This window comes from Anomaloglossus baeobatrachus, chromosome 1 (genome assembly GCF_048569485.1).
Source record: "Anomaloglossus baeobatrachus isolate aAnoBae1 chromosome 1, aAnoBae1.hap1, whole genome shotgun sequence".
In the NCBI taxonomy this organism is placed as follows: domain Eukaryota; kingdom Metazoa; phylum Chordata; class Amphibia; order Anura; family Aromobatidae; genus Anomaloglossus; species Anomaloglossus baeobatrachus.
In genome coordinates, this window is record NC_134353.1 from 801,082,897 (window position 1) to 801,107,409 (window position 24,513).

Genomic DNA, 24,513 nt, shown 5'->3' on the forward strand with positions numbered 1-24,513 from the left:
TGTGTCACTGTCCAAATATTTCTGGACCTAACTGTATCTTGCAGTAATCTCCACGCTTTTATTTCTGCCTTGGTAGTTGGATTATCCACTAAACGTTTGTTTCTTTTTATTAAATATGACAAGATCACATCCCGTTTATGATGATTATGGCACAGGCCTTTCTCAATGTACATCCAACTATTGTTGAAATGATCCAGTAATGTGTTTTGGGTTTGCTTGACCAAATTCTTCAAATAATAGGCTTGGATATTAGGCAAGCCAATACCTCCATTTTTCTTATGCTTAAATAAGGTAAGTTTAGAGATTCTGGGAACCTTCCCCTGCCAAACAAAAGATGAGATCTGTGCTTGTATTTTAATCAATATTTATTTAGGGATAGTCAAGGGCAGACAACGCATTATATACAAAATTTTTGGTAGAATAAGAGCTTTATAAGAGACTATTTTCCCTACCCAGGACGTTTCAGTGATTTTTAAGGTATTCAAAGTGGCTTGAATTACATCTAAGGTGTGCCTGACATTAACTGAAATTATTTTCTGGAAATTACAAGGGATAATTATACCTAAATATAGAAGCTCATTGGACGACAAGTCGAACGTAAATTCTAACTGAAAAAAAATGACATAAATGTGGGTCTAAATTATACTGCAACATTTTAGATTTGGAATGATTAGATTGATAATAGGAAATATTAGAAAAATCTGTAATACTAGAACTAACACGCCGCGAAGACTCCAACGGATTGGTTAGCGTCAAAAGAATGTCATCCGCATATAATGAGATCTTGTATTGTCTTCTATTATAATGGATGCCCCTAATATTTTCATCTAATCTAATGGATTCAGCAAGCGGTTCTATCAGAAGGGCAAAGAGTATAGGGGACAAAGGACAGCCATGTCTAGTACCATTAGAAATACGAAACTTATTTGAAAGGAAATGATTCACCAAAATCCGTGCCGTGGGGGTAGAATATAATTTTAAAATTAAATTTAAAATTTTCCCATGAAAACCAAATTTGTCAAGAGTGGCGGACATGTAACCCCAATGAATGCGGTCAAAGGCCTTTTCGGCATCTAAGGAGAGCAAAATGGTGGGCAGTTTCTCTTTTTCTACATGGGACAAAAGATTAAGTAATCTTCTAGTAGCATCTGAAGCCTGTCGATGTTTAATAAATCCAACCTGATCCATATTAATTAAACTAGGGATAATTGGCAGCAATCAATTGACTATAAATTTAGAAATGATTTTGGTATCAGTATTAATAAGAGAAATGGGCCTATATTTAGAAATGTTTAAAGTATTGTCTGTGCTCTTTGGGAGCAATATAATGTTGGCTTCCAGCATTTCATCCGGGATATTTGTTCCATTCAGAAAAGAAATTATGAGCTTGGTAATATAAGGGCATAGAGTTGTATCAAATGACTTGTAGTACTCATTATTAAACCCGTCAGGACCAGGTGATTTTTCTAACTTTAACTGTTTAATAACAGTCAATACCTCCTGTTCAGTGGCAGGCTGATTAATAATGTCCAAGTCTACCTTATCAATAACAGGAAGATGTAGGTTTTCTAAAAAGGTATTGATCAACTGTAAAGTAGGCTGAAATTGATTGGGGTTGTCTTTCAACAGCCACTTTTTGGATGCCACTAAGTTTCAGCAGTGTTTGCTATTATAATAGCTTAGTAAAAATGAGCAGGAGGGTGTAATGCAGAGGTGCTGGAAATTGCTTGGCACCAGTGGGACACTAATGGAGTCCAACAGCCACTTTTTGGATGCCACTAACTGGCAGCACTCTTCAATTAAAATTGCTTTGCAAAAATGTGCAGGAGGGGAGAATGCAGAGGTGGTGGGACTTGCTTGGCATAAGTAGCACAATAATGTAGTACAACAGCCACTTTTTGGATGCCACTAACTGGCAGCACTCTTTTAAATTAATAATGGCTTTGCGAAAATGTGCAGCAGGGGTGGAGAATGCAGAGGTGGTGGGACTTGCTTGGCACAAGTGGCACAATAATGGAGTAGAACAGTCACTTTTTGGATGCCACTAACTGGCAGCACTCTTTTCAATTAAAATGGCTTTGCAAAAATGTGCAGGAGGGGAGGATGCAGAGGTGGTGGGACTTGCTTGGCACAAGTGGCACAATAATGGAGTACAGCAGCCACTCTTTGGATGGCACTAACTGGCAGCACTCTTTTCAATTAAAATGGCTTTGCAAAAATGTGCAGGAGGGGAGAATGCAGAGGTGGTGGGACTTGCTTGGCACAAGTGCCACAATAATGGAGTAAGGCAGCCACTCTTTGGATGGCACTAACTGGCAGCACTCTTTTCAATTAACATGGCTTTACAAAAATGTGCAGGAGGGTACAGTGGCCGGGTTGTGGGTCAGTGTAGAGGAAAGGAAGCCTCACTTTCTATCCCTCCTAATGGTGAAATGCAGCAAGGAATTCCCTGAGCTTTGGTACACAGACGCTGTTATCTGAAGCTGTGTACAGTGTTTCCACGGACCTGACTGTCACCTATGGCTCTGAGCCAGATGAAATTAGCCCTGAAAAGGGCTGAAATAAACTTCTGTCCCTAATCTGTAGACCGCTGTGTGTAGAGCGTGTGCAGCAGGACCAGCGACAGGAGCTGCGTGAGCGGTGACTGTCACCCAGGCGCAGAAAGCAGATAATGGCGTCCTGAGGGAAAATGTCCGTATTTATAATGCAAGCACATGTGACATGGACAGCCTATGACACATGCCCTTGCTTGTCTGGCAAAAAGTCCACTTAGCCGTGTGTGTGTCTAGGATTGGCTGACATGCTGGCCCGTCCCACTACACGCGCGCTTAGGAAAAAAAAAATGGCGATCGGCATTTTCTCAGCAACACAGATCTAAAACCTGTCCCCCCCCCCGCACACTATACGCTGAAATTTGATAATAGTGTGAATGACAGAGTGACTCACACTATTACAGTGAAAAGCCAGCTAGTAATTAGCTAGGCTTTTTTCTGATAGAACCGTTCTCGAACATAACTCGAGCTGCCGAACTTTTAGCAGAAAGCTCGAGTTCTAGTTCTATCTAGAACACCCCCAAAATCACTCGAACCGCGAACCACGAACCGTGTTCAACTCTAGTTATTGTACAGCACCTCTTTTCTGCATTAATAAAGAAAAAAGATCAAGATTAAATCAACTTGTATCCGTATAAACCTTTTTTTAGGGAATTATACAGTGTGCCGGAGTTATTTTTCCTTTTGTACCCTCCTTTTTCTCCTGAGCACCTCACTAAGGTGAGGCTAGGTCTCCTTTTCTATTTTGGTTTCAACAACCATCTCTACTTGACTCCTATGCATCTTCCCTCTTTCTGGCCCTAATTCCATCAGATTAGACCCTTTTGTATAGGGTATAACTTACTGATTGTTGTGAGACTATCCACTGGGACCCTCAATGATCTAGAAAACAGAGTTGTTGATCCCTGTCCCAATTGTAGGTGTTCGCCTGCTTGACCTCTGCACATCTTTTGTCTATCACACTGCTGAAAATAGCTGAGTTAAGCGGGCTTTACACACTGCGATATCGCCCGAGCTTTGTCGTTGGGGTCACGGTTTTGGTGACGCACTTCCGCAATCGTTAGCGATATAGCTTTGTGTAACAGCGTTCAGCGATGTAAAATCGTCGCAAAAGCGTGATTTATCGCTAATCGGCTACACGGGTCCTAATTCCCAAAAATCGTTGTTATTTCTTTGTAACTATCGTTGCTCGTTCCTTTCAACATACTTTTCGTTACGTGTGACACTACTAAAGCGACTTAAAAAATTGTTGCCTCTTGCGTCATCATCGATACGGGCGTGTATGGTGGTTTAAATGTTCAATACGCCTACTTGTTTCCTATTTGCTAACGCATCTGCTCCATGATTGGACCATAATATATGTAATACGCTAACATCCTTTTAGCGTTTATCCATTTGGTGGGTTCATTTCCTAGGTTCATTTCGTAGGTTTTGGACGTGTCCTGCTGCCTCCGTGTCCGGCGTATAGTTTGGCGTCATTCGTCCGTGAGATAAACTTCGCATGTGAGTTTGTTTGGTTTTTTTTCCTTTTTTTTTTTTTCAATAATTGTTGTATATTTTTCCTCTTTTTTTTTGGTTTATGTCTTCCTTTGTATTATAACATTTAAATATGTTAGTATTTTTAATTTGGGTTTATCCTAATTTAGTAAATAGCCTATATTATGACTGTATTTGTGTTTCTTTAATACATTACAGTTATATCTATTATATTAACCATTATTGTATGTTAATCAAGATTGCACGCATCCAAACTTTAAAGTTTAAAAGCCGTCAAACATTACTGTGACCAATAAGAATAAGATTCATATCTGTTAAAGGTTTTTATTGTGAGAACCAAAAAAAATGGTTTATTATTTTAAAAAAAAAAAAAAATAAATAAAAACCTAAAAAATTACTATATTATTCTCTGTTATACAGGCTAAATATGCGTAGTGAGCCTGAAAATGCCGTCATAGCTGCCATGCTTGTAGCCGGAGGAGCCCTTGCACTTGCCGAGGATCATGACATGCGATGCAGAACTAGAAAAAGACGAATTTGTGCACGCAAATGGCTACTAGAGAGACAACGCTATACACACATGCACCTTGTAAGAGACCTACAAGAGCATAACCCACATGACTTTCGAAACTACTTACGCATGTCTGAAAGCTCGTTCTCATACCTTTTAGAGAAAGTCCGCCCTTATATCATGCGCAATAATACCGTAATGCGTCAGGCAGTACCTGTAGACGAGCGTTTGGGGGTGACTCTTCGATTCTTGGCTACAGGACGCAGTTTGACTGACCTTCAATATTCATCAGCAGTGTCCCGCTCTCTACTTAGCTCATTAATTCCAGAGACATGTTTGGCAATAGCACATGCTTTACATGACTACATGCATTTGCCAAATAGTCCTAGTGATTGGGAAAAAATTGCAAATACATTCAACCTATTATGGCAATTCCCTAATTGTGGTGGCGCAATTGACGGCAAACACATAAGGATAATGCAGCCACATAATTCTGGCTCATATTATTACAACTACAAGGGCTACCACAGCATTATCCTTATGGCGGTTGTCAACGCCACTTATGATTTTCTGTACATTGATATCGGCATGAATGGGCGAGTTTCGGATGGTGGGGTATTTGAACATACGGAGTTTGCATTACGGCTAAAACAAAATCAACTACAATTACCCACAAACCAAAATACCATTGGAAATTTAAATTTTGTTTTTTTGGCGGACGAGGCCTTTCCATTACAACGTCATTTGTTACGGCCATATCCACTTACAGGCTTGAATGTAGAAAGACGCATTTTTAATTATCGTCTATGCAGAGCTAGAAGAGTTGTCGAGAATGCTTTTGGCATCTTAAGCAGTAGATTTCGTATCTTTTCCATGCCAATCAACTTAAAACTTGAATCCATTGACAATGTTGTGCTTGCATGCTGTTATTTGCATAATTTTCTCAGAAAAAGAGATGGCCTTGAATATGTTCCACCTGGCTTTGTTGATGTAGAACAGGGGTGGGGAACCTCCGGCCCGCGGGCCGCATGCGGCCCGCCATGACCTTTTATGTGGCCCCCGGGCAGATTCCCGGGGGAGGCAGTGCTGGTGCTGTCACCGCAGTTTGCTGCCGCCGGCCCTTTAAATCCACACATTGCTGTTTGTGCTGCAATGTGTTCTCCCGTCGGCCAGTGCCAATTGTGGGCGGGTCCACAGCAGCCTCACAGCTTCCTGCCTTGTGTGTCCGCCCCCTGCCCTCCGGAGATCAGTGCCTGCCTTCTCCTTCTGATGCAGTGTGTCCGGCTCCTGCACTCCGGTGATGTGAGTGCAATGCTGCTGTGAGTCCAGCGCCGACCCTCTGCTGCTATGTGCCCTGCCCAATGCTTTGTGCCTCCCCACACCAGTTCTGTAAACCCTCTCCCCCAGAGTTGCATGAAACTCTCAGCGCAGTGTGGCCCCCAATGTCCTGTGTGCACCCCTCCCCCAGTCCTGTGTGCAGCCCCCCCAATGTCCTGTGTGCAGCCCATCACCCAGTAGTCCTGTTTGCACCCCCCCAATCCTGTGTGCACCCCTCCCCCAGTCCTGTGTGCAGCCCCCCAATGTCCTGTGTGCACCCCCACACAATCCTATGTGCAGCCCATCACCCAGTCCTGTGTGCACCCCCCAGTCCTGTGTGCACCCCCTCAGTCCTGTGTGCACCCCCTCAGTCCTGTGTGCACCCCCAGTCCTGTGTGCACCCCCCCAGTCCTGTGTGCACCCCCCCAGTCCTGTGTGCACCCCCCCAGTCCTGTGTGCACCGCCCCAGTCCTGTGTGCAGCCCCCCCCAGTCCTGTGTGCAGCCCCCCCCCAGTCCTGTGTGCAGCCCCCCCAGTCCTGTGTGCAGCCCCCCCAGTCCTGTGTGCAGCCCCCCCAGTCCTGTGTGCAGCCCCCCCCAGTCCTGTGTGCAGCCCCCCCAGTCCTGTGTGCAGCCCCCTCAGTCCTGTGTGCAGCCCCCCCAGTCCTGTGTGCACCCGTCCCCCAGTCCTGTGTGCAGCCCCCCAATGTCCTGTGTGCACCCCCAAACAATCCTATGTGCAGCCCATCACCCAGTCCTGTGTGCACCCCCTCAGTCCTGTGTGCACCTCCTCAGTCCTGTGTGCACCTCCTCAGTCCTGTGTGCACCCCCCCAGTCCTGTGTGCAGGCCCCCCAGTCCTGTGTGCAGGCCCCCCAGTCCTGTGTGCAGGCCCCCCAGTCCTGTGTGCAGGCCCCCCAGTCGTGTGTGCAGGCCCCCCAGTCGTGTGTGCAGCCCCCCCAGTCGTGTGTACAGCCCCCCCAGTCGTGTGTGCAGGCCCCCCAGTGATGTCTGTGCAGCCCCCCCAGTGATGTCTGTGCAGCCCCCCCAGTGATGTCTGTGCAGCCCCCCCAGTGATGTCTGTGCCTCCCCCCCAGTGATGTCTGTGCCTCCCCCCCAGTGATGTCTGTGCCTCCCCCCCAGTGATGTCTGTGCCTCCCCCCAGTGATGTCTGTGCCTCCCCCCCAGTGATGTCTGTGCCTCCCCCCCAGTGATGTCTGTGCCTCCCCCCCAGTGATGTCTGTGCCTCCCCCCCAGTGATGTCTGTGCCTCCCCCCAGTGATGTCTGTGCCTCCCCCCCAGTGATGTCTGTGCCTCCCCCCCAGTGATGTCTGTGCCTCCCCCCCAGTGATGTCTGTGCCTCCCCCCCAGTGATGTCTGTGCCTCCCCCCCAGTGATGTCTGTGCCTCCCCCCCAGTGATGTCTGTGCCTCCCCCCCAGTGATGTCTGTGCCTCCTCCCCAGTGATGTCTGTGCCTCCCCCCCAGTGATGTCTGTGCCACCCCCCCAGTGATGTCTGTGCCTCCCCCCCAGTGATGTCTGTGCCTCCCCCCCAGTGATGTCTGTGCCTCCCCCCCAGTGATGTCTGTGCCTCCCCCCCAGTGATGTCTGTGCCTCCCCCCCCAGTGATGTCTGTGCCTCCCCCCCAGTGATGTCTGTGCCTCCCCCCCCAGTGATGTCTGTGCCTCCCCCCCCAGTGATGTCTGTGCCTCCCCCCCAGTGATGTCTGTGCCTCCCCCCCCAGTGATGTCTGTGCCTCCCCCCCCGTGATGTCTGTGCCTCCCCCCCAGTGATGTCTGTGCCTCCCCCCCAGTGATGTCTGTGCCTCCCCCCCAGTGATGTCTGTGCCTCCCCCCCAGTGATGTCTGTGCCTCCCCCCCAGTGATGTCTGTGCCTCCCCCCCAGTGATGTCTGTGCCTCCCCCCCAGTGATGTCTGTGCCTCCCCCCCAGTGATGTCTGTGCCTCCCCCCCAGTGATGTCTGTGCCTCCCCCCCAGTGATGTCTGTGCCTCCCCGCGTGTGGTGTCTGTGCCTCCCCGCGTGTGGTGTCTGTGCCCCCAGCCCCGCGTGTGGTGTCTGTGCCCCCAGCCCCGCGTGTGGTGTCTGTGCCCCCAGCCCCGCGTGTGGTGTCTGTGCCCCCAGCCCCGCGTGTGGTGTCTGTGCCCCCAGTTAATTAATTGCTTCACCCAATATAGCAGGGTCATTTAAACATTGATAATTTTGTGCGGCCCCCGAAGGTTGGTAGAAATTTCCAAATGGCCCCCGACAGAAAAAAGGTTCCCCACCCCTGATGTAGAAAATCAAAGTAATGGTGTTGTTGAGCTTGGGGCATGGCGTCAGCAAGTTAACCCACTGGATAATCTTTTGCCACAGCCACCCCTGACACGTAGTATGATGGATGCAATGGAAAACAGAACCAATTATTGTAATTTTTTTAATGGCCCAGGGGCTGTGTCATGGCAGCATGTTTCTAATTAATTAATGAGTTTAGGTGATCATTAAACATGAGATTGCATGTTTGAGTTAAAATATTGTAAGTAATATTTTTGAAAATGTTATTATTTTAAAAGAAATTGCCTTAAGGGTGTAAAGAATATGATTTTGAAGGGAAAAATGTTTATTCTGTTATGAAAGTAAATTTTTTAATTTTACTTAATACAACATTGGGAATATGGTTTTTTTTTAGTGTCAAAACATTTGTAATCATCACAAAATAATGTATGATTGTAAACCAAATATTTCTTCTGGAAAACATATTAATTAAAAAAGGAACAAAAAACAATAAAAAACTAATTAAGCATTACAAGCATTCTGTCAATCATTTATCTCGTATGATAATTTAAATTTAATAATATGTTTGATTTTTACATGACATAAACCATTATGATTTCAAAAATATACACCACATTTCCTTTACTAAAATATAAATCACATACAAAATTTTTTATAAATTAAACAACAAAGTGTTAAAAAAAACAACGCATTTGCGCATACAAAAATGAGCACATAAGTATTATTAATGTACATTACGGCGTAATACAATGTTCAGTTTGTTAACATGTAAATAAAGAAACGTCATGACGTCCAAACGTCTAAAGGACCATGTGACACGCCACACTGTGTACCTGCTGATCTAAAGCGAAACTGAAAGGGAAAATGTCAACCAACAAACGTGCAAAGGTCTGGGCCAAGGGGAGGTCCAATACTTGGTGAAAAGGATGGATGCACTGGACTATATATGTGCAAAGACATATCAACGTCCTATGGGACATAAAAGAAGTGTTGTTAAAAAAATATGCAGGGGCCTGTACCGTAAATTTCATATCAGACGCACATCAACGCAGGTACTGAAGAAATGGGCTGATTTAAAGTACAGGGATAAGGAGAGAATAGAAGAAATTCGAAGTAACCTGGTAGTGATAGCTGGTAAGATATTTTTTCATCCTTACATAATATATTTTTTTGATTTATAATATCAAAACATTACAGTTGTTGTTTTTAAAATCATTTAAGGTCTGCTGTGATTTTTTATATCAAATAATCACATCATATTTTGTTTTTTTTGGTTTAATGAAATTTGTTTTTATTTAATGTTAACAGATGTAAATTCATTGAATAATGAGTCAAGCCAGCCCACTAACAATAATGAAGAAAATGTGGTACAGCAGCTGGCTCCAAGCATGGATTCCAACCGTGAAAATAGCCTACCCATTTTAAATGAGGAAGCAGACAGCCTTGATTATGATGTCATTTCACCATCATCAGGACATGCTGATGCTGATGTAATGTCTGAAGAGAATATGGAGGACAATGGTACTGATGTGGTTTGGCAAAGTTAGTACAGTGGTAAATATTTTGCTACATGGATAAAACACTAACAAAATTAACTTATGTTGAAATTAGGTGGGAAAGGATCAGGTTGGGACATGAGCGCATCATCCGGAGATGAACGTGAAGAACAAGTTGTAAGTAATGGTAAGTTTCATGATTGTACAACATAATGGTCAATGTAAAAATTTTTTTTTTTTTTTTTTAAAACCAAACGCTAAAATATTGACCAAATAATGACATTTGTTTTTGATTCTTTTCAGAAATAATAACACTATATGATATTTATGTGTCTGCGAACCGACTAAAAGAAGCCTCTGCGGCGCATGATGCCCTAATCCATAAATATATTAATCAACGTCATAAATAAATGATGTTTGTTTTGTATTTTTCTATGTTTAACATGTATGTAGAAAGGTTTTAAAATGAATAGTTAAACTAAAAAATATTTAAAAAATAATAAAAATTTATACAAGTTCATAAATGAATCTAATTTAAAATAAAAAATTTACAAAATTTTAAAAAAAATGTGCGTAATTGATTCAAACAACACATTATTTCATATGCCAGGTTTATTCTCTAGGGAAATTGGTATAGTTACAAATTTGTTTTTTGTCACAAATATGCACTAAATATCATGCAACAGAAAGAATACAATAATAAAAAAAAAAACTCGAAAAAAAAAAACAAAAACATTATAAACTACTTCTTTTTGCGTTTGTTAACCAAACTCATGCGTGACCTACGGCCACGCACACCACCCTTTGGAAGTGGTTGTATTGATGGCTCTGCTGCAGCTTGAGGATTTTCAGGGGCATCAACAGGATCAACAGTATCAACAGGATCAACAGGATCAACAGGATCAACAGGATCAACAGGATGAGAAACCTCGCCAATGGCAACATAGGATGACTCTGTTAGTTTTTTAGCTCTTGCCAAACGTAAGACATCCTGGATTAAACATTGGGCAATGTATTTTTGGTCTGGGGTAAGTTCACGCATTTCATCATCCACGAACATAGCAATACCAGAAAGGGGTGGTCTGTTGTGCTGGTCTAGGATGTTTTGTGCCACTCCCATCAGTTTGGTTACAGCTGTAGTAGTGTTTGCAGGGATGGTTTTTTTTTTCCTTTGCCAACTTTGTGTGTATAACACATTGGATGGGCCTGCCTCAACCAAATCAACATTGGTTAATTGGCTAGCAGGAGTTTCCATTAGGTGTTCAGATGATGATTGTTGACTTGTTGTTGGCTCCTGCAATACAAAAATAACATAAATAAATAAACTTGTCATTTAAAAATATTTTTTAAAAACAAAATTTGAATACTTTTGCATATATTGAAAAGTATACAAATATTCATTTCATCATAATTAAAAACAACACACATTGTTTATGACAAATTATGACAATAATAAAAATTATACCTCAGATATAATCACTTCTTTATTAGCATCTGGGGGAATATCACCACCAATATTGAGGCTACTGGTTGATGGCCTGTGAAGCTCCTGGTCCCTTGTGAAATTCAATAAATCAAAATACCAGAGCGTTGGGACGTAGACATCACCAGTGCCAGCACCAGAACGTTTGGATTCCTCTATTTTGTTCAGTTCTTTCTTATAGGCCCCCTTCACACGTCCGTGATACACGTGCGTGTTTGGTCCGTTTCCGTATATACCGGAGACACGGCCAAACGTGCACCAATGTTAATCTATGATTGTGGTCACACGTCCGTTATTTCATTATGTCCGTGTGTGCGTGTCCGTGATCCGTATGTGTTTGCGTTTGGCACGGATGCATGTCCGTTATCTGCACGGAGCACGCACACGTGGACACAATGAAAGTCTATGGGTATGTGCACACACGTTAGTAAACACGTATGCATATACCTATAGTCCGTGTCCGTTTGGTGTTTTTATTTCTAGTGATGTCGGCTATTCTTTCTATTTCTGTGTATGTCGGTCAATCTCCCTGAGTCCGTCGGTCAGTCTCTCTGTCTCTCTGTCGGTCTCTCTGTCTGTCTGTCCCTCTCTCACAGTCTGTCGGTCAGTTTCCCCCCCTCTCTCATACTTACCGTTCCCCGATCTCCGGCGCAGCGCTGCACGGCATTCACACTGCTGCGGCGGCTTTTACTATTTTGAAAAAGCCGGCCGCCCATTAAACAATCTCGTATTCCCTGCTTTCCCCGCCCACCGGCGCCTATGATTGGTTACAGTGAGACACGCCCCCACGCTGAGTGACAGGTGTCACACTGCACCCAATCACAGCAGCCGGTGGGCGTGTCTATACTGTGCAGTAAAATAAATAAATAATTAAAAAAAAACGGCGTGCGGTTCCCCCCAATTTTAATGCCAGCCAGATAAAGCCATACGGCTGAAGGCTGGTATTCTCAGGATGGGGAGCTCCACGTTATGGGGAGCCCCCCACCCTAACAATATCAGTCAGCAGCCGCCCAGAATTGCCGCATACATTATATGCGACAGTTCTGGGGCTGTACCCGGCTCTTCCCGATTTGCCCTGGTGCCGTTGGCAAATCGGGGTAATAAGGAGTTATTGGCAGCCCATAGCTGCCAATAAGTCCTAGATTAATCATGTCAGGCGTCTATGAGACACCCTCCATGATTAATCTGTAAGTGACAGTAAAAAAACACACACACCCGAAAAAATCCTTTATTTGAAATAAAAAACACACACAAATTCCCTCATTACCAATTTATTAACCCCGACAAACCCTCCATGTCCGGCGTACTCCACGGACCTCCAGCGTCGCGTCCAGCTCTGCTGCATGGAGGTGACAGGAGCAGCAGAAGACACCGCCGCTCCGGTCACCTCCACACAGCAAATGAGATGAGTAGCGCGATCAGCTGCTGTCAGTCAGGTAACTCGCGGCCAGATTAATCATGGAGGGTGTCTCATAGACGCCTGACATGATTAATCTAGGACTTATTGGCAGCTATGGGCTGCCAATAACTCCTTATTACCCCGATTTGCCAACGGCACCAGGGCAAATCGGGAAGAGCCGGGTACAGCCCCAGAACTGTCGCATATAATGTATGCGGCAATTCTGGGCGGCTGCTGACTGATATTGTTAGGGTGGGGGGCTCCCCATAACGTGGAGCTCCCCATCCTGAGAATACCAGCCTTCAGCCGTATGGCTTTATCTGGCTGGCATTAAAATTGGGGGGAACCGCACGCCGTTTTTTTTTAATTATTTATTTATTTATTTTACTGCACAGTATAGACACGCCCACCGGCTGCTGTGATTGGGTGCAGTGTGACACCTGTCACTCAGCGTGGGGGCGTGTCTCACTGTAACCAATCATAGGTGCCAGTGGGCGGGGAAAGCAGGGAATACGAGATTGTTTAATGGGCGGCCGGCTTTTTCAAAATAGTAAAAGCCGCCGCAGCCGTGTGAATGCCGTGCAGCGCCGGTGATCGGGGATCGGTGAGTATGAGAGAGGGGGGGACACTTCAGTCAATCGGGGGATTAGCGGTCACCGGTGAATCCTTCACAGGTGACCGCTAATCAGTACTCGACACAGACAGAGCCGCGGTATGAGGATGAAGTCGGGTGAAGTTCACCCGAGTTCATTCTCATCGCGCAACTCTGTCTGCTGTCAGCCGACATTTATAAACGACATTGTGCATCACACACACGGACATTCCACACGGACATTCCACGTACACATACACGTTAATTCCACACGCACACACGGACGTTCTGCACACAAACACGGCTAGCATACGCAATTCACACAGGTGCCACACGGACCATAAAAACGGACACAAAAACGCGACACGGACCCGAAAAACGGCCCGTAACACACGTGCGTGTTTTTCACGGACGTGTGAAGGGGGCCATAAACTGTGCGTATTGCCTGTATTTTTCTTTTCACGAGATCCTCGGTACCTTTTTGATTAGGATGGTATTTGTCATATATTACAATCATTTTAAGGTACGCATCCTTTTTAAGTTGCCTATTGCTGTACTCGGGGGATTTTATTTTCCATAAGGGTGTTTGCGTCTGGTACACCTCTATGAATTCACGTAGGAATTCCTCCTTATTAGTACACATCTGGAAAACATTAAATTGGAGATAAATCAGTACAAACACTGATTTAAAAAATTTTACAAAAAAATAAAAAAAAAAAAAATAATCTAAAAAAAACACATATTGAGTAAATACTATAACACATACCTTGCAGCAAAGATTCGCAAGTCCAGATGACAGTTGTTTTCAAAATTCACTTGTGCGAGGACAAACGCTAATGGGTAGACAAAAGCTGCAAGAATGAACACGCATCTGCGCACATTTATACTACCAACATCCAATGAAAATCAATAGCGCTGATTAAACAAATGAGTCGAGGCAAGAAGGGGTGTAGCGAGTTTACAATTCTACTACATCAAGATGCACTTTGTGTGGGGAACCAACGCCCATATCGCCATGACAATTTGAAATCCATGCGGTGAGACCGCTACACAACGATGCTAATGTTCCTCATTACATCGGGAAACGAGAGAGCTTGGAAGGTGACTATAAAAGAGATTGTGACATGTGACCGTAAGCACACGACTAAAACATGGACACACAGCGATGAACACACATCGCACTAACGAACAGGGCGTGCCGCACATACGACGATATTGCGCCCGATATCGCAGTGTGTAAAGTAGCCTTTAGTGCTCTGCTTTCTCTGGCAGTGTGTGATACACAATGAATGGAGCCGAGATTGAGCATGCTTCTACAGTGGTGTGAAAAAGTCTTGCCCCCTTCCTAATTTCTTATTTTTTGCATTCTTGTCACACTTAAAGGGAACCTGTCAGGTGCAATATGCACCCAGAACCACAAGCAGTTCTGGGTGCATATTGCTAATCCCTGCCTAGCAGTCCAAGTCTATAGTAGCATATATAAAGTGATCTTTAGAAAAAGTATTTCTAAAGATCCTTTATAATAGGCTAATGAGGCCAGTGACTAATCGCAAGGGCATTACTTCCCTTGGCTAGTTGGCTTCCTTAGCATGTAAGCACGCCACTGTGGGCGTGCTAACATGCTAATGATATGCAGCATCAGAGGCATGGTCAGTCTCACCGCTCTCTGCTGCCACCACTCCTGACACTGGATTTCGACTCAGTGCACATGATCCGAAGTCCTGGACTTCCAGTCATGCGTACTATAAGCCGGGTGTACAAGTCCCAGCTTCAAACTGGTGTAATGCACATGACTGGAAGTCTGGGGATGTTCTGATCGTTGGCATTGAGCCAAAAACCAGCGGTGGCAGCAAAGGTTAGAGTGGCATGTATACTTTTACTTTGAGTGGTGAAAAAAATCAGGAGTTTGTCCAAAAAAAGAATTGCGCTTTTGTCGCTATTTTACGAGACCCATAGCATTCTAATTTTTCAGCATCTTTTGGGACAGCTTATTTTTTGCGTATCGAGCTGTCATTTTTAATTATAACATTTTTGGATAAATGCGATGTTTTAATCACCTGCTATTGCATTTTTATGCAATGTTGCATTGACCAAAAAAAAGATAATTTTGAAGTCTGGATTTTTTTTTTTTGCTTCTCCATTCATCAATCAAATGACTTGACTTTATATTTTGATAGATCTGGCATTTCTGAATGTGGCGATAGCAAACGTGTATTTTTTTTTCTATTAATTGTTTTATTGTCAATGGGACAAAAGGGGGGTGATTTGAGCTAATTTTTTTTTAATTTTTTCATATTTTTTAAAACTTTTTTCTTACGTTGTTACTGATTTTACTATTCCCCCTAAGGGACCTTATGACTGTACACTAAGATCGCATCTACTGATCACAACAATGCTGCAATATCTCTGTGACCAGTTGAAATGCTCATCTCTTATGAGTGTCAGCGCTTTGCCGACTCTCACAGGAAGTGACTCATGACAGCATCAGGGCTTATCATCTGACCCCACACTGTCATGGTAACACATTAGCGCCCCATGATAGCTTAATGGGGCCACCGATGGAGGCAGAGAACAGTGCAATCGCTACTGTGGTGCTTTAAATTGCGCTTTGACAGCGCAATCTAACAGGTTAACAGGCGCGGGTGGATCTGCAATCCAACTGCGCCTGTTAGCCTCACATGTCTTCTAATCAGATCAGCAGACATGTGCGGGGACTATCGTGGGGACACGGCCAATGACGTACTAGTGCGTCATTGCTCATGAAGGGGTCAAAGAGTAAGTCGTATTCTCCTATTCTTTACAATTACAGTATCATACATGAAGCAAAAAAATATGTTTAGACACACACACACACACACACACACACACACACACACACACACACACACAGACTCACTCATATACTAATCTATTATAGAAATATTATACAGTATCTTTACCCTGCAGATCTATACATAGCTCCCTCCACCATCCCAGGCTAGACATAGAGTAGTTCGGTCATGCAGTTCAGAAAAGGGGATGCAGAAAACTCTGTGGACGGGGACACAGCACAGACATGACTGAGAAAAGGTCGCATCTCCTCCTGTGCTGTCTCGTGCTGTGAGTCTCTTCAGCTGTTCCCTGCATGTTGTCTCGTGATGTGAGCCTCCTCCCTCATCCTCCACTATAAGGTTACATGCGCACTCTGCATTTTTTGGCGTGTTTTTGTCACTTTTTTGGTGCAGTTTTGTTGTCAGAACTTTCTGACATTTGATTTCCCAGCAAAGTCTATGAGAAGTCAGATTTGCTATGTGCACCTTGTAGTTTATTTGTCAGCGTTTTTTTGTCAAAAGTTTGTGATAAAAAAAGATGCAGCATGTTCATTCTTCTAGCGTTTTTGTCAACATTTGTCACAAAAAAACGCATCAAAAACGCATGCTGTCAATTTGGTGCGTGTTTGGAGTATTTATTATGCGTTTTTTATGCGTTTTTGGTGCATTTTTGGTGCATTTTTGTGACAAAAATTGCATCAAAAGTGCATCAAAAACACAGCAAAAATGCACCAAAAAAGCACCTACATTACAAGCGTTTGGTTTTTTTTACATTTCCAGGCTCTCTCTGACAAGGTGCAGTTTGGGTGCAGTTTTGGTTGCGGCTTTTGTGCAGAAAAAACTGCAGCGTGCGCATGTAGCCTTAGTCCTTCTATGCTTCCTCCACTGTTTTCCCTTGTGTGCTGTGCAACCCCTAACTTTACTGGTAAGCACTAGGGATGGGCGAATCTAAACTGTAAAGTTCGGGGTCCGTACCGAACACATGGTGTTCGATCACGAACCTTACTGGGAAGCTGGTGTTAAAGTTCAGATCCAGTTCGGGTCCAGGGGCTGTAAAAAAAGCACATTATTAAAAAACATTATGATCATACTTACAGGTCCCGCGTCGCGTCCTGGAGACTCTGTCTCCTGGCTGCTTCTGTGTCCGTCCAATCATTGCTGTGTCCTCCCTGTAACCACATTAACTAAAGGACTTTCCATGATGTCATGGCCATGTGATCAGTCATTTGTGCATGTTGTATTACCTCATTGGCTACAGATTGGTAACGTAACTATGACGTCATCAAAGGTCTTGGTGCGCCGTGATACGAGTGTCGCATCATATCACAGTGCACAATCTCCTGACAGCAGTGGGTCAGCTGCATTTTGTTCCATGCAGCTGAGGCACTGCTGTTGGGAGAGTGGGTGATGCAATGCGAGACGCAAATGCAATCATACCCTCACTGTCAGCCTGCTTCTTGCTCTGTACAGAGTGATGTAGCAGAGCTGATATGGGTCTCTTTGCTTTTCACTCTGTATAGACACTGTGTGTGCACAGTGATAAAGCAAAGTTGACATTGTTGTCCCTGTGGATTACGTCGGACTAAGGAATTTTATCATAATAAAGATGGAGTCTCTGAATGTTTTTTTTGTTTTAATTCTAATAAAGAATTTTTTCTCTGTGGTTTTTTTTCCTAGAAATTCATGGTGGCCATGACTAATTTGATGTGACACAATGAATTTCGGGCTTAATACCATCTGAGAAGACAAAGCTGGTATTAACCCCTTTATTACCCAGCGTGCCACCGTCACCAGGGCTGCTGGTAGAGCCATGTAAAGCACCTGGAAATGGCACTAAGAAACAATGCGCCATTTCCAGGGTCGGCTGCGGAGAATCCCAACTCCCAGCTGCCACTACACTCTGGGCTTGAACAAAGGAAAAGGATAGAATGTATGGTCTCTTTCTAGGTATGACATCATTTCCCTCATGTGATGGGGAGTGTGCAAAAAGCTACCCGATGTTTCCAGACTGAATTGACTTTATTTCATAAAATCCACATGGACAAGGAGTTTTTATACTATAAGTGAGTATCTGGTGGCACCACTCCATTGATTTTATACTTATAGTGGATGGGTGGTAACGTAGACACTCCCACTAACCTGGAAGCAGACTCCACATTACACTGTATGCTCCACCCTGTGAAGGCATCAGACCCAAGCTGCCTGAGATCATCAAATAGTGAACATAAGATCGTCAAATAGTGGTCATGGACATGAATATGAACGTGGACATGGTGCAGCTAGAGGTGCTGGTGTGGTGGCTGCAAGGAGAGGACATGCTGAGCCAGTGCCTGTTATGCCATCAACCGAAACACCTTTCTAAGAAGCACACCAGCACACCAGCGACAGAGCAGTCTATTTAATTTCGTACACCAAGTGCTGCTGGGCAGATGGTGAGCACAGAATATTCTGTCTTTTCTTCCACCCAGTCGTCTGCAGAAAGCGTATATTTTGCACCTGTGGGCCGTAGGCATCCGTCTTCCTCACCACCTTGCAAATCAGCCAAGTTGTCTGAGACTGACCCAAGGCATTTAGCAGACTCTAATGCTTTTTGATGATGACTCTGCTGCCTGGGGCTCCGTTTCCCATCCACATGGCCCTGTCCCAGAAGTGGAAGACAGTGAGTGACCTGATGCCCAACCATTTTTTTTCTGTTGGAGGATGAGTCCATGGAAGGGCCAATGCATACGGTCAGCAGAGCACCACACAACGTCGCCGATAATGATGAAACACGGGTGACAACTGCTGTGGATGTCCACAATGTGCATACCTGCAAGGAGTACAGGAGTGAGGAGTGTCTGGACGATGATTAGGGCTTAGACCCCACATGGACTGAAGAACATCATAGTGACATGCCGAGTTCAGACAATGAGGTGACAGTCACACTGCCCCAGCAACACAGCCACAGACGGAGAGGGGTGGAAGAGGACAGTGGCTGAGCCCAAACCAGTACGTCGGCTGCTACTGCCCACCACGACGATGAACTGAGCACACCTAAACTTGCTCTAAAGACATCCTTGGGGTGGCATTTCTTCAAACAATGTCCTAACAACAGGATATGGGTGATTTGCAACCTATGCCATCAGAGCTTAGTTCAAGGACAAAATGTTCTGAATGTGGGCACCATCTGCATGATCAGGCATTTGCAAGCAAAGCACTCGATTCAGTGGAATGCATACAGTCCTTGACAGAAGTTCTATCGCTTATCCATGTTATGTAAATAAAAGCTTATAACCTGACTTTAAATTCATCCATTGGTTTTATAAATTACTCTTTTGAACACTGAAGCCCTCCCAAATTTGGTTTAGGTTATGAAAATAAAGTTGCTGCAAAGATGAAATATTGATCATTTAATGAACAGTCAGATTTTGGCAAGACAAAAGTTTTGTCGCCTTGTCATATAATGCACCCAATACTAGTTTACATCCTCACCTGTGCTCACTAATGATCGGTTAATTAGTGGGTGTGTACAAAAAGAAACCCAGCACCCCAGACCTTCAGTTGAACTGCAACTTGACCTCTGACAACATGCCAAATATCCACCCTGCAACCATAGCCCTGATTATCAAGAGGCTGAAGACTAGATCCACTGCAGAGGGGGCTGGCACATTTAATGTGTCTCAGCGTCAAGTACAAAGAATTAAAAAAGATTTAAAGAGACTGGAGATTTTTTGACAAGCCCAGGACCCCACAAGACATCTGCTCAGGAGGAACGTTTGTTGGTTAGAAAATCCAAAGCCAGCCCCTCTTCCACTGCAGCAGAGCTCCAAAAGACCTGGTCACATCAAGTCCCTGTGTCAACTAGAACAGTTCGTAGGATTCTGTCTCGAAATGGCCTCCATGGTCGAATCAGTGCCCAGAAGCCAGCAATTAACAAAAGGCAATTAATCCGTGTGTCATTTGCCAAGTCCCACAGCCTGCTAAACAGATGGACGCTGGGAAAGTGGCAGAAGGTGGATTTTTCTGATGAATCTTAAGTTAAATTACACCACAGGCACCGCAAATACTGCAGGAGACCTACTGGAGCACATACGGATCCAGAAAATAGTTAAGTTTGGTGATGGAAAGATCATGATCTGGAGTTACATTCAGTATGGGGGTGTTCAAAACATTTGGAAGGTGGAAGGCAATATCAGTACTCTAAAATATCAAGAAGTATTAGCTACCTCTTACATTCCCAATCATGAAAGGAGTCAAATTCTGCAGTAGGATGGTGCTCCATCTCATACATCCATCTTTACAACAAAGTTCCTCCTGGCAAAGAAGATCAAGGTACTCAAGGACTGGCCAGCCCAGTCATCAGACATGAACATCATTGAGCATGTTTGGGGTAGGATGAAAGAGAAAGCTTGGAAGACAAAACCAAAGAATCTAGATGAACTCTGGGAGGCATGTAAGACAGCACTATTTGCTATTCCTGATGACTTCATCAATAATGTTTTTGAATCATTGTTGAACCGCATGGATGCAGTCATTCAAGCTCATGGAAGTCACACAAAATATTAAATATGGCTCTAATAGCACCACAACTTCATTCACCAATGTTATGCAACATATCTTTGTATTAGAAGTTACCATATTTTTTGCTTTATAAGACGCACTTTTGTTCCCCCAAATTTTGGGGGAAAGTAGGGGGTGCGTCTTATAATCCGAATATACGGATTATATACTGCAGGGTCCAGGGGAGGTGGGGGCAACTCTGGAGCGGTGCTGGGGGGGCTGGTGGAGGCTGGTAGAGGCTTGTGAAGCTGCGGGAGGGAGCCTTTGATCTCCTGCTCCCGCTCATATAATATGCACAGCCGCTGTCCATCACCGTGGTGCTGAAACCACACCGCGGCGATGGGCTGGGGGAGCGGCGCATATTATATCTGCCTGCGCTCCCTTTGATCGCACATGCACCCCAGTGTTAGCTATGGCCCCCATGCTGCTGCCCATAGTAAAATAAAAAACTTCTTTCCTTACCTCCTCCTGCGTGTCTCCCTCCTGCCGCTGTGATCAGTCACGCAGAGATATCTCTCTGTTGTGCCGATCACATGACCGGCTCCGAGAACCAGGAAGTAGGAAGTGCAGGAGACAGGAGGAGCTCAACCCCATGGAGGGACACACGAGAGAAGACAGTGCTGGAGAAGGTAAGGAAAGAGTTTATTTTACTAAAAGCAGCAGCATGGGGGCGATATCTAACACAGGGTGATGTGTGCCAGCCACAGGGGGCCATGTGCCAGCCATAGGGGCCGTATGCCAGCCATAGAGGATGTGTGCCAGCCATAGGGGACATGTGGCATCACTGGGGGCCATGTGCCAGCCATAGGGGCCGTGTGCCAGCCATAGGGGCCATGTGCCAGCCACAGAGGGCCATGTGCCAGCCATAGAGGACGTGTGCCAGCCATAGAGGACATGTAGCATCACTGGGGGCCGTGTGCCAGCCATAGGGGCCGTGTGCCAGCCATAGGGGACATGTGCCAGCCATAGGGGACATGTGGCATCACTGGGGGCTGTGCGCCAGCTCCAGGGGGCTGTGTGCTAGCCATAGTGGCCGTGTGCCAGCCATAGAGGACGTGTGCCAGCCATAAGGGACATGTGGCATCACTGGGGGATGTGTACTAGCACAAGGGGGCTATATTCAATATAAGGTGGCCATATCCAGATTAAGCGGGCTAATTTTAGGATGGAGGGGCTATGAGAGACATATACCCTATATGATTTGTTAGACGGACACTGGCATTATAAGACGTACCCCATTTATTAAAAAAATCTCTATTCCTTCACCAAATTTGGGGGTGCGTCTTATAATCAGGTGCGTCTTATAAAGCGAAAAATACGGTAATTATTTGTTTGAATTTTACATTACTTTCTGTGGGCGACAAAACTTTTATCTTGCCAAAATCTAACCTTTCTGTGTTCTTTAAATGATCAATATTTCAGCTTTGCAGCAAGTTTATTTTCATAACCTAAACCAAATTTTGGAGGGTTTCAGCTTTCAAAAGAGTAATTTAGAAAACCAATGGATGAATATAAAGTCAGATTATAAGCTATTATGTACATAACATGGATAAGTGACAGAACTTCTGTCAAGGACTGTATTTGACAAGCCTCGTCCTGCTCCCACTTCGCCTGGGTTCTCACACTCTTCATCACAAGCCACAACATTGTCACTGACTTCCTCGCAAACAGAGGATGTGACTGTACGACCACAAACACCATTGTCACCAACCATGTCCACAGTCCACATGGACGTGTTCAGCTCTCCATCAAACAAACCCTTGACAGAAAGAGGAAGTACCGCCCTACCCACCCACGAGCCATGGTTCTGACTGACAGAATTACAAAATTGCTCGCCTTAAAAATGCTTCCGTTCCAGCTTGTGAAAACAGACTGTTTCAAAAATCTGATGGTGGCGGCTGTACCACAATACGTTGTTCTGAGCCGCTACTATTTTTCCAGGCAAGCCATGCCTGCCTTGCACACACAGGTTGTGGACCACATCAAGTGTGCACTGGGCAACGCATCAGTGGAAAGGCTTACATTACCACTGATATGTGGACCAGTAAGCAAGGGCAGGGACGTTACATATCACTAACTGCCCACTGGGTAAATCTAGTGGCTGCTGGCCCACAGGCGGGAGAAGGCATAGCACATGTTCTACCACCACCTAAGATTTCTGGATGATTGTCGGCCCGAGTTGGCTCCTCCTCTTACTCTGCTTCTTCATGCAGTTACAGTGACACCTGCACCAGCAAGTTCAGCACAGCCAAGGGGAAACGGCAGCAGGCTGTTCTTAAGCTCGTCTGCCTGGGCGACAAATCCCATACCGTGCAGGAGCTGTTTAAGGGAATAAAACAGACGAGTGGTTGTTGCCAGTTAACCTGAAGCACGGATAGGTGTGTGATAATGGGCGAAATCTATTAGCATCTCTGGGTCTTGCCGGTTTGACACACATCCCTTACCTGGTGCATGACCTTAATTTGGTGGTGCAGACATTCCTAAAAAATTACCAAGGTATGTCTAACCTGCTGGTGAAAGTGCGGTAGTGTGTGCTTTCTTTAGTCGTTCTCAACCTGCAGCTGCCCGCTTGTCTGTGCTGCAGTGTCTCTTCGAACTTTCTGCTCACTGTCTGATATCTGACATACCAACAAGGTGGAACACCACCCTGCATATGCTGGAGAGACTGTAAGAGCAGCAGCAGGCAATAGTGGAGTTTCAAATGCAGCACGCACGGCAGAATCTTTCAGAGGATCAATCCTACTTCACTATCAATGAGTGGGCCTCCATGCGGGACTTGTGTACTGTGTTGAGTTGCTTTGAAATCGCCACCAACATGGTCAGCGCAGATGACGCCACAATCAGCGTCACTATACCAATTTTATGCCTGCTGCAAGCAACTATTGAGTCCATGATGCAGGAGAGGGAGGAGCAGGAGGAACTTACAACATTAACACCAACATCAGGCCCGGAAGGTGGTACAGTTTTAGAGGATGAGGATGATTATGAGGAGGAGAACAAAGACAAACCTTGCTCCCAGCAGGGTGGTACTCTAAGCAGGTCACGGACATCACTTCAGCGTGGCTGGGGAGATACAGAGGACATAGACATTACACCTCCCACCGAGGATAGCTTGTTGACTCTGGGCAGCCTGGCATACATGAGCCAATACATGCTGCTGTGCCTGAAGAATGACCGCCGAGTTGCCAGGATTGTAAACAATAATAATTACTGGCTGGCCACCCTGCTGGATCCCCGCTGCAAGGACAACGTAGCATCATTAATTCCATTCATGGAACAGGACAGATGTAGGAATACAAGCTTGCATTGGTGCAGGCACTCAGTACAGCTTCTCCACCTAACACTGAGGAGTCAGTGGAAGAACGAGGAAGACCATCAAGGCAACAATGCAGCTTGGGAACCCGCACCATGTTTCCAGGCAGGGCTGGCCTGACTGAATTTTTCATGAACACACCAAAAGTTCATGAACACACCAAAATATCAGGCACCAACATGTAGTACATCACAAATCAGCAGGGTGCAACGTTTTCAGAACATGGTGCAAGAATACATGTCTACGCATCTTGATGTGCAATCTAATGGGTCTGCCCCTTTTAACTTCTGGGAATCAAAATTGGACACCTGGCCCGAGCTTGCCCTTTATGCTTGTGCTGGCCTGCCTTCCGGCAAGTGTTATATCTGAACGCGTGTTCAGCACAGCAGGGGGGTCATAACAGACAAGCACACACATCTGTCCACAGGCAACATGGGTAAACTGACTTTCCTTAAAATAAACCAGGCGTGGATCACACAGGACTTTGCGTTACCTTTGCGTTACCTTTGCGTTACCTTTGCTGACTAGAGAACTATTACAGCCACACACAGCCATGGTTAGACTTTAGTTCATGTTACTGTTACTTTGTTGTGTCCCCAAATTTGAACCAGATCCCCCCAAAAAACAGTTTTGTATCTCCACCCACAATATCTATCTAACCATCTATCTATCTATCTAGATAAAATTTGGAAGTGGCCTCTTAATTTTTTTCTCCTT

The 24,513-nt window shown here is 45.0% G+C and overlaps 1 protein-coding gene across 1 annotated transcript in view; it reads left to right on the top strand.

Annotated features, from left to right (window-relative positions):
- LOC142254227 (uncharacterized) overlaps positions 1-22,850 on the top strand; it is a 56,796-nt gene extending 33,946 nt beyond the window's left edge. Inside the window, exon 5 of the mRNA XM_075325261.1 lies at positions 22,697-22,850. Coding sequence (XP_075181376.1) covers positions 22,697-22,850 — 154 coding nt within the window. The remainder of the gene's footprint in view (positions 1-22,696) is intronic.
- The last annotated feature ends 1,663 nt before the right edge of the window (positions 22,851-24,513 follow it).